The sequence below is a fragment of the Herpailurus yagouaroundi genome, unplaced genomic scaffold (genome assembly GCF_014898765.1).
Source record: "Herpailurus yagouaroundi ecotype Mexico unplaced genomic scaffold, PumYag 194, whole genome shotgun sequence".
Taxonomy (NCBI): domain Eukaryota; kingdom Metazoa; phylum Chordata; class Mammalia; order Carnivora; family Felidae; genus Herpailurus; species Herpailurus yagouaroundi.
The window spans coordinates 173,960-184,506 of NW_024412425.1; the positions used below are offsets into that span (position 1 = coordinate 173,960).

Here is a 10,547-nt window from a genome sequence, read left to right on the forward strand (position 1 = left end):
AGAGGGAAAAGAAAATTGGGCAAAATATTCAAAGAGGCACTTTTCACAAGAGGATCTCCAAGTGGCCAGCCAACCAATGCTCAACTTCTTTGGTCATCAGAGAAACAGAAATTAAAATCCTAATGAGACACTCACCAGAATGGTTACAATTAGCAATACCAAGCACCCTATGAGAAGATAAAAACAACTGGAACTCTCACACACTGCTGGTGGGAGCACATGCGGGTACTACCACTCTGAAGACCTGAGAGGCACCATCTCCAAAATGCCCAACGCTGGCCCTCTGCATCTGCCCTGTGGCTAAACCCACCTGCTGCCCATCTTGCAGTCCATAATGGAGGGGCCCTCAAAATCCGCCAGGAGATCTTCCATCTGGTTGAAGGCCTGGCCATCCCGCTGCACCATGCCATAGTAGGTGGGCACGAAGGGTCGCAGGGGGTCGCTCATCAGCTGCTCCAGGCTGCGCTGCTCACACTGACAGAAACGCTTCAGGATCCGACCATCCTCTCCTGCCTGGAAGTTCCCTATGGGAGCACAGCCGACGAGAGGGTCAGAAGCTGGATCAGCCGGAGCCTCCCCTCATCTCCCGCGAACGTCAGATCCTGGCTGCCCTCATCTTGCCTGACCCCTTCCAGAAGGCTTTCTCTCTTTCCTGCACCTCTCAAAGTCTTAGCCAACGTGTGGCAAGGGAAGGGCCTACTGCTGCTCCTCATTTCAACAGAGTCCTGTTCACAGCATGTAGGGGCCTCACTTGTTTTGTCATTTCAGGTTGTGAGCTCATGATGGGCTGTGGGAATCTGTGTGAGATCAGATTCGAGAGCGTGCGGCTCCAGAGCAGCTCTGCATCTGCTTCTGCCTGGAGTCCCGCCGTGCTGGTGCCCGGGGCCACTTCATGTCAACTGACAACTCAGGCATTTCCTGGACCGCACGGACCGTGTCGATCAGCGTTACAAACTCTTATTGGGGCAAATCGTACTTTCAGCTTGTACGCGCCAAAGATGGCCACAACAACAGTTCCTGTCTCACGGGTTCTTCCAGAATTTCACCACTCCCCACCAAGAAGTGGAATCTAAGTCTTCTCTCCTTGAATCTGGGAGGGCTTCTGGCAGAAATGACACCGTGACTTCAGATTCGAGGTCACAAAAGGAGATGCGACCTCCACTTTGTTGGCAGAGACGACTGCCTTTGCGGTCCGGAGATGCCACGTAAGAAAGCAGACTCCTTGTGGCGCCTGGTGGCTCAGTCGGTTAGGCGTCCGACTGTGGCTCAGGTCATGAGCTCGCGGTTTGTGAGTTCAGGCCCCACACTAGGCTCTCTGCTGTCAGTGCAGGGCCCACTTCGGATCCACTGTCCCCCTCTCTCTCTGCCGCTCCCCTGCTCATTCTCTCTCACTCTCTCTCTGTAAATAAATAAGCTTTTAAAAAAAAAAAATGAGGGGCGCCTGGATGGCTCAGTTGGTTAAGCGTCTAACTTTGGCTCAGGTCACGGTCTCATGGTTCATGAGTTCAAGGCCCACATCAGGCTCTGTGCTGATAGCTCAGAACCTGGAGCCTGCTTTAGATTCTCTCTCTCTCTCTCTCTCTCTCTCTCTCTCTCTCTCTCCCCTCTCTCAAAAATAAATAAACATTTAAAAATTAAAAAAAAAATTTAAAAAAGCTGACTCCTCTGAGGCCACCGTATTGTAAGGAAGCCCAGGCTGCTCCACAGAGAAGCCACATATAAGCTCTCCAGCCAGCGGCCCCAGCTGAGACTCAACCAACAATCGGTTGTGAGGCACGTGAGTGAATGAACCTCAAAAGTTTCCACCTTGCAGTTCCAAGTTGTCCTACCCCAGACTCCATGGAGTAGCAACAAGCCATCCCTGCCATGCCCGGTCTGGACTCCTGACCCCAAACCCGGGAGTGCAATAAAATAGTTGTTTTATCCCACTAAGTTTTCTTTTAACCACCACTAACTTTTGAGGGTTCTTTGGTATTTTAACTCAGTAACTGGAAAACATGGCGACGGCAGCCCCAGGTTTACAGTGTCGGGGGTGTGGGCGTGGGGGCTGGCCTTTTCGATGACTCAGATCTAAGGATACACTAGGTAGGTAAGCTCCCTTCTTATCTTCCTTTGCTGGTGGGCCCGATCTGTCTTGTCCCCACCGGTACGCATTTTTGTGAATAAAGTTTTATTACAACACAGACACAGTCATGTGTTGATGTATCATCTCTGGCTGCTTTCGTGCTAAAACAACAGAATTGTGCGGTTGTGACAGAGACCGTATGGCTCACAAAACCCAGGACGTTTATCATCTAGCCCTTTACAAAATATGTTATGTCCTAGGCATTGTGCCGCTATGCGCCGGAGACATCACACTAGGTGCTGGGAGAAACCATTAGAGCTGCTATTTATTGAGCACCTACTATATTCTGGACACGGAGGGGCTGAGGAATGATTATTTCTACTTATGAGGGGCCTGTGTCTCAATCTTCATATATATATATTTTGATGGTAACTCTCCAGCGAACCCTGCAAAGGAGGTAGGATTAGCTCCATATTACAAGTGACGAGGCCCAGTGAGAGGAAGTAACTTACCCAGGATCACCTGTAAATAAGTGCAGAATTAGGGTTTGTGCCCAGGACCATTTTTCCCCCAGGGTTGAGGATTTGCTCCCCATCCCCCTGGCACTGGGAACAGCCCTCAGCCCCTGCCCAGGCCTAAGCACTTCCCGTAACAACCTCAGGAGGTGGAGACTGTCCTCAAGCCCATTTGACAGATGGGGAGACTTGAACTACAGAGAATGGCCCTGTAGCTTTCTTTCCCCAGCTCAGCTGTCTCTGCCCAGCCTGTCTGCCCGCCCACCCCCCCCCGGCCGTCCCCTGCACCCCTGCTCTCACCAGCGTGTCCTGACAGCTGGACCCAAGGGTAGTGTTTTCGGAAGGAGACCACGAAGGGCGAATATCTCAGAACTGTCTTCAGCTTCTTCCACGGTTTGTTCTGTTGTGAGGCACAGCAGGGTGGGGTCACTGCCAAGGCTGGGGAGGGTGGGGGATGGGATGCAGCACAGAGGGGAAGCGGGTGGACCAGGGGGCTTCCTGGGAGTGCTGCTCCCGAGCTCATTGGGGTGAGCGAAGCCCACTAGTTCAGCAGTCTTGAGATTCCCCATAGGCCTCAGCAAAGGTGGGGAGAGTCCATTTCTCTCTGTCCTCGTCATTTTCTTTAGACCCTTGTCTTTCTGTCCTTTTCAAATGAGTAAAAATAGGCCAGGTCACACACCAAAAACTTGGAAACCTCACTTCTGTCCTGAAACCAAGTCAGACCTTCTGGAGAAAATGATAGAGGCAGGACTTGATGAATGGAGGCTGAACCACAGAGAAAGACACAATTAGAAACAGATGGCAAGGTGACGACAGAGACAGAGAGGGACAGAGATGGACACTGGGGCAGTCAGGAGAGCTGCTCACCAAACAGCTCCAGCCCATCCTCCCTTCTAGGGACATCCCTGCTACCTTGAACTTCGGCTACTGGCTTGCTTTGGCAAGTGAAATGTGAGCCTAAGCGTTAAAGCCAGTACGTGATTCTCCATGTTCCTTTCCCTGCCGTGGAAGTGGGTGGGGAGTGTGGAAAGAGAAATAGAAGCTTCCTCGGTCTGGGCCTTGAGTGAAGACATCACCCACCAGTGGCCCATGGTACATGTGCAGTGTCAACAATAATAATCCTTCGTGGTTCCAAGTCACTAAGCTCGGGGGTTGCCTGTTACCACAGCAAATCCTGACCTAGCCTGACGAATACAGTGACAGGTTACCAAAAGACAAAGAGAGAAATATAGAAAGACAGAAAGGGAGACACGCATACCAAGTAATGACGGGAAAGAAAAAAATAAATGGAAGCAAAGAAAGAGAGAGAACAGCAAGAGAAAACCAGTAAAGCAAACCGAAAACAAAGATTTCATTGTATCACGTTGACTCAGTCAAGAGGTTCTTGAGACTGGCTTAGAGTCTGATTCACATGTATGAGCACGCGTGCAAACACATGAATACATTCTCTGCTCCAGGCATATGGCAGTCCCTTAGACAAGTATTAGGAGAATGGGTCCTCTCCAGAGAAGGAATCTGTGTGGCTCATCCCCCCACTACCTTGGGGTCAAGGCCATGTTCTCTCCCACCTACTCAGAGCCTAGCTACCTAGCAGACATCTAATTGACAGTGGGAAGGTCAAGCAGAGGCAGGGTGTTGGACTAAGGGATTCAGGAAGGGCTATTCCTTCCACCCTCCAGCTGCCAGCCATGAAGGGGAGGTGATTAATAAAGGTTCCTGTTTACTAAGTACCTGGAACATTCCAGGCGCAATGACAAAGACTCGGTGAGCCATAACCTACTTAATCCTAAAAACACAACCCCAGGAGGATTGTTGACACTGTGTTACAGAGGAAACAGAGGCTCAGGGGGATGAAGTCACTTGCCTAAATCACACAGCACAGTGCTGGGGTTCTAACTCTGAACCCACTGCCCTGGGCTTACACACTACAGCCCTGCTGGGCTATAAACTCTGAAGGCAGGGATTGGGGTTGTCATGGTTATGACTGTGTCCCCAGCCCATGACCTAGCACACAACAGCTGTTCCAAAAACATTACTTGGATTGAGGGAGGTTAGTGGTAACTATCTTTTTTTTTTCTTTTTAATCATAAGCAGTTCATATCTTGTCTCTTTCTTGGACCTGATGGTTAATCTGCGCTTTCTCAGATGATTTCATGATGGTCTCATCTCCCATGTCCCCTCCTCCAGGAAGTCCTCTCTGATACCTCAGGTGTGGCCAATCACCTCCTGCGATCTTCCACGACACTAGGCGTCCCCCATCCCAGCCCCCTGACCACTCTGTATGGTGATGGGCCTGTCTTCTCCACTGGCCTGGGAGCTCCCTGAGGGTAATGTCTCAGTCACTGCTGTGTCCCTAGCAGAACCAACACAGGGCTGGACACATTCCAGAGGATCAGAGACTGTCAGTGGTCTGATTAGGAGGACAGGATGGATGTGTGAAGGAAGGAAGCGGGGAGGAAAGGAAGAAAGTTGTGGGACTTCTAAGGTCAGATGGGATTTCAAAATTAAGCCAGAAGGAAGCAAGGGTTTGTTTTCTGGGCGGTGGGAAATGAGTGAGCAACAGCTCGCGAGCGGAGGCAGGATGGTGGCAGGGCGTTCGAGGAACAGTGTGCACTTTGGCCTCCTTGCAGTGGAGGGGGGTTAGGAGGGGAGAAGGGAAGCTGAATGCGGGAAGCAGCCTGGAGACAGGAAGCTCTAAACACAGGGTTGAACTCCTGATCGCTATCTGGAGGGCCCTGGGGAGCCACCGAGGGTGCTGAAAAGCAGGGAGAGTTCAAGAGTTGACCAGAGGTGGGTCTTGGAAGCAGATTCTGGAAGGATGAAGAAAAACTGGAGACACGGAGGCGTGGGAAGAAAGCAAGTTAGGGACGGATCCACCCATACACCACAGAGCTTGAAATAACTGGGTTTTCAACTCAGCCAGGACTGAGTTAGAATCCTGGCTCCGACCAGGCTTGGCCAGCCCTAAGCAAGTGACCTCACCTCTGCACACCTGTTCCCTCATCTATAAAATGGAGACAATAATAGTCCCAATGTGATTGTGCTGTTCTAAGGGTTAACACATACACAAGCCTTAGAAAAGTGCCTGGTATGCGAAGGGTTTGAATCCCAGCTCTGTGTCTTCCAAAGTGTGTGACCTTGGACAAGTGTCATTGACCTCATCTGTAAAATGGGGATAATAACAGTATCTCCCTCATAGGGCTACTGTAAGGATTAAAAAAGTTAATACGAGGGGCGCCTGGGTGGCGCAGTCGGTTGCGCGTCCGACTTTAGCCAGGTCACGATCTCGCAGTCCGTGAGTTCGAGCCCCGCGTCGGGCTCTGGGCTGATGGCTCAGAGCCTGGAGCCTGTTTCTGATTCTGTGTCTCCCTCTCTCTCTGCCCCTCCCCCGTTCATGCTCTGTCTCTCTCTGTCCCAAAAAAATAAACGTTAAAAAAAAAAAAAAAAAAAAGTTAATACGAGCAAGGAGCTTAGTACAGAGCTGGGCGTGAGTACTAGTTGCTATTTTTTTTTTCCCATTCACTCCCAGATCAGCTGTTTGGAGATGCCAAGAACGTGAGAGAGTAGGTGGAGGGAACAGCTAAGGCAGAAAGACCAGAGGGTCAGCTCCTGTGCTCTGGCACAGGCAGGTTGAGGCAGGTCTGTCTCTACCTGTGGCCACACGTGTGAGCACATTCCTAAGGGAGCCCCCGTGGGGTGAGGGGGGCTCAGGGCAGACTCTGGCCAGGGGCCCCAGACAATGGGAGGGCCCAGCAGGCCAACCTACTTGAGTCTGTCACACCTGCCTCCCAGCTGACCTTCCCTGAACCTGCCCTGCCAGCCCTCCTGATTCACCAGGAGAGAACCGCACCCAAGGTGGGGGGCATGGGGGGGGTGGCGGTGAGGGTGGAGGATATAAACAAGAGTGTGCAGGGGGCCCCCTGGGGAGCTGGGAAGCAATGGTGAAACCAGACGGTCCCTGGCTAAGCTGGGGGTCCTCAGCGTCTGGGGCTCACACAGCCCTCTGAGAAGCTGATAAAAGTTGGGGGGGCTCACTCCCTACAAAAGCAAATGGCTAAAGGGTGGCAAAGGTTCATGACCCCTTAAGGCAGCCACAGTGCCTTAAAAATTTAGGGTAAAGGGGCACCTGGGTGGCTCAGTCGTTTAAGTGTCTGACTCTTGATTTCAGCTCAGGTCATCATCTCATGGTGCTGCGCCTGCTTGGGATTCTCTCCCTTTCTCCCTGCCTCTCCCCTGCAGGTGAGCTCGCGCGCTCGCTCTCTCTCTCAAAATAAATAAAAATATTTTTTAAAAACTTAGGTTAAAAAGTGTACCCTTTCTGTCCTCCTTTACTTGTGCTCTTCTAGAGGATCCGACAGAAATCATACATAGTTGCTTCAAAAATATGTGTGTAAACACACACAGACTCCCACGATCACACAATTTCAGGAGTCCCTGGGCACCATCAAGTCAGCCAGTGGCTGTCCATTTTAGACCCCAGGACCGGAGGCAGTGGGTGAGGAGAAAGGGAAAGGATCAGGAGGATGCCTGGAGAGGGTCGGTAACCTGGCTGGTCAGAGGGAGGAGGTCGACAGATAGAAGAGGTACCTGGAGATAAAATTGCTCGTGGGTGCTAGAAAACTTCTCAAAGCAAAGGCAGGGGGATAAGGGGTCTGGGGAGATGTGGCCCAAGGGCAGAACGGTTCCCACTCACCCCAGACCTGTCCTCGGGGTCGCTGGCACCTCCGCCCCCGGCCACCACATCATCCTCAGACTCGTCGAAAGAGGAGGCAGAGGAGAAGCCGCCACTGCCCCCCTCAGCCCGGGAGGGGGGTCCCACTGGCTGAGCATCAGGCTCAGGCGTTTCAGGAGTGATGATGAGGCGGGGCACAGGGGTCAAGGGGCTACACTCCAGGCGAGAGTACAGGTGAGCCCCCAAGTCCCTGGGTTCTGGTTCCTCTAACAGGCCATCCTGCTTGGATTCCCCCAAAAGACAGTCTGTCCCAGGTTCTGTCTGGGGTCCATGAGTATCTTGTGTCTGGGGACCATCAGTGCCAGGCCGAGTCCAGGAGCCAACAGAATCTTGCTGTGTTGGGAAACCATCAGTGCCAACCTGCTTCCAGGCTGTTTTAGTATCCTGTTGTATCTGGGAGCCATCAGTGTACAATTCTTTCCAGGAGCCATCGGCACTTGGCTCTGTTGAGGGACAGGCCCCCTCTGGCTCAGTCCGGAGGCTGGACCTGTTCCTATGGGTCCAGAGGTTATCAGCCCAGGTCTTGGCCCTCTCTGGTTGGGTCTGTGACCCATGTATTTCTATCTCTGTCCAGGGCCCATCAACGACGGGCTGTGTCCAGAGGCTGGCCTTCTCTGGCTGAGGCTGGAGGTCAGACCAGTGTGAATCAGTCAAAAAGCCATCTGTCCCAGTTTCCGTCCAGGGACCGGCTGTCTCCAGCCCTGAGCAGTGGCTGCTCCTTTCTGGATGTGTCCGGAGGCTAGATATGTCTGTCTCCGTTTTGGGGCCGGGCCGCTCAGTCTCCGCTCCGAGGCCAGCTGCTTCAGGCTCAACCTGTCCGTCGGTCCCCGGCTCAGGCCCGAGGCCGACCCTCTCGGGCTCGCTGTAGAGGCTGGACCCCTCGGGGCTGGTCCGGGGCCCGCCCCCGTCCGGCCGCCCCGCCGGGCCCCCTGCGCCTGGCCCAGGTCGCTGCTGCCCCGGCTGCCGCCGCCGCCCCCCTCGCGGCGCCTCTAGCCCCATGCGGGCCGCCCCCGGCAGCTCCCCGGCCTCTGCCTCGCTTAGGCTCCCCCGGCACGGGCAGCGCCTCATGCCCGCTCCCTAGGTTCGGGCTTCGACCCGACCCGGCCCCTCCTGCCCCTTTAAATCCCGCGAGGGGTGTGGCTGGGGAGCCCCAACTCCCGGGTTCCGGCCCGCGGAGCTCCAGCTCGCCCGGCCACCCAGGGGTTAACCGATACTCCCTCCTCCGCCCCCCGGGAAAGCCCCGAAGCCCCGCCCCCACCGGACGTGACGAAAGGGGGACGGGCGTTGCCTGGCCCCGCCCCCTCGGGTTGAAGCGGGGTGGGCTCCGAGAGCTAGCTCTTCGTCCAGGTTCTGTACTGCGTTCCGGGGTCCTGGTTGCGGGCCGGTGGGATCCCTTCCTAGACCCCTGCAACGAATCCGATTTTCCTACACCCTCGAATATCCAGTTTAGCCTCCCTGGAACCTTCGGGGACGAATCTAGCAGCGCGCCCATTCTTCAAAGGGGGCAAGGACTGACTTTGAAAGACGGAAATTCTAGTGACCTGGGTTCGAGACCCGCCTCTGCCACTTCCTAGCAGTGTTACCTTGAGTGTGTGACTTATGTTTCCCCGCTCCTGCCCCAGCCCCAGGCTCATTTTCTCACCTGTAAAATGAGGATACATGATACCATTGTATTGTTTTCGAAAACGTGTGTTCAATGCCACAAGAGCCAAGCATTTTTGAACAACAGGGAAATTAAGGCCCAGAGCAGCGAAAGAATTTATCTAAAGGCAAAGTGAGGATGCCTGTTTTCAAATCCTGGCTCCAACACTCACTTTTGGGATGATCTTTCCCCACAGTCTTGTCTCCTCAGAGCCTCAGTTTTCTCATCCGTAAAAAGGTTAGCGTTAATAGTTTTCTCGCAAGACTGTTATGGGAATTTTTACTTATTTATAACAACATTTACATTTGTACTCTTGCTTTGTGCCAGGTGCTGTACCTGCCAGTTTATACCCCAACTCCTGTGAGGTAGGGATCATCATTTTCCCTTGCACAAACAGGAGAACAGAGGCACAGAAAGACAAAGCAGTGAGTCCAAGATCACACATCTAAGTTGTGTAGATTTGAATTCAGGCCTACTTAACCTAAAGCCTGGACTTTGGTTGCCTACAGGGCAATATAACTTGTTTAAGGCTGTGGGTGTTGGAGAAAGAGCCAGAAGTTGACTATTTCCTCTAAATCAGATCATATCCTCTTCTGCTCAGAACCTTCCATGGTTCCTATCCCACTTAGGGTAAAAGCTGTAGTCTTTACTGTGCCTCACGATGCCCTAAGTGACCCGGCTCTGGTTACATCCCAGACCGGCTCTCCTCTGTCTTTCCCCCCTCACTCACTATGCCCATCAGCCTCTTTGCTATTTCACTGAGATATTTTCCACCACAGGGCCTTTGCACTGGTTGTTCTCTCTTCCTGGAATGTTCTTCCCTCACATATTCCGATAGCTCCCTCCCACACCTCTTTCAGGTCTCTGTTCAAATGTTACCTCCTCAGCTACCTCCTCAGCGAGGTCTTCCCTGACCACCCTGTTTGACTTCAAAATTTTCTCTCCACTCCCTGCCTCCCTTCCCTGGTTTATTTTTCTCCTTAACACGTATCACCTTACTAAATATACTTATTTATTTTGTTTATTGTCCCCCTCATTGGAAGCCAGCACCCAGAGGGCAAATACTTTTTCCTGGACTCTTCCTTTTGTGGGCCCTAGAAAAGTACATGATAAGTGTTTAATAGGAATTTTGGAAAGAATGACTTTTCCATAAGAAGTTTCTCTCATGTATAGAGCTTTTGTTCCGTACCAGGTCCTGTGCCAACCTCATTACAGACGCTATTTCACTGCATCTCTTTCTCTCACTAACACGGAGCAAGAGAGGATGCTACGGCCCCGTTTTACAGATGGAACCCTGAGGCTGAGAAATCGGCCAGCCTCTAGCTAGTCTTTGCTGGTCACCGCCAGGCTATTTGATATGACCCCATAAACGTGAACCATGTGGCACCGGACTTCACACTATCAGCCACGTCCTGTGGGGTTAGTTATTGTCATAGGTGCTTTTTATATATTTTTACCCCCAAGGGTGAGCTGTCACCCAGCTCCTGAGTCAGACCCTTCCGTCTGGAAGGTGATGGGGGTGTTTTGTCTTGAAAATGAGTCATCTGGGGGTGGGGCATCGGGCACAGGCCCAGGGCTCTAAAATGAGTCATC

At 52.6% G+C, this 10,547-nt stretch overlaps 1 protein-coding gene across 1 annotated transcript in view; it reads right to left on the minus strand.

The window, feature by feature from the left end:
• The window catches only part of ITPKC (inositol-trisphosphate 3-kinase C), a 15,640-nt gene extending 7,122 nt beyond the window's left edge, over window positions 1-8,518 (minus strand). Inside the window, exons 1-3 of the mRNA XM_040445814.1 lie at window positions 7,274-8,518; window positions 2,881-2,980; window positions 311-524 (exon numbers count right to left, since the gene is read on the minus strand). Of these exons, the coding sequence (XP_040301748.1) occupies window positions 311-524; window positions 2,881-2,980; window positions 7,274-8,380 (1,421 nt within the window). The 5' untranslated portion in view covers window positions 8,381-8,518. The remainder of the gene's footprint in view (window positions 1-310; window positions 525-2,880; window positions 2,981-7,273) is intronic.
• Window positions 8,519-10,547: the final 2,029 nt, after the last annotated feature.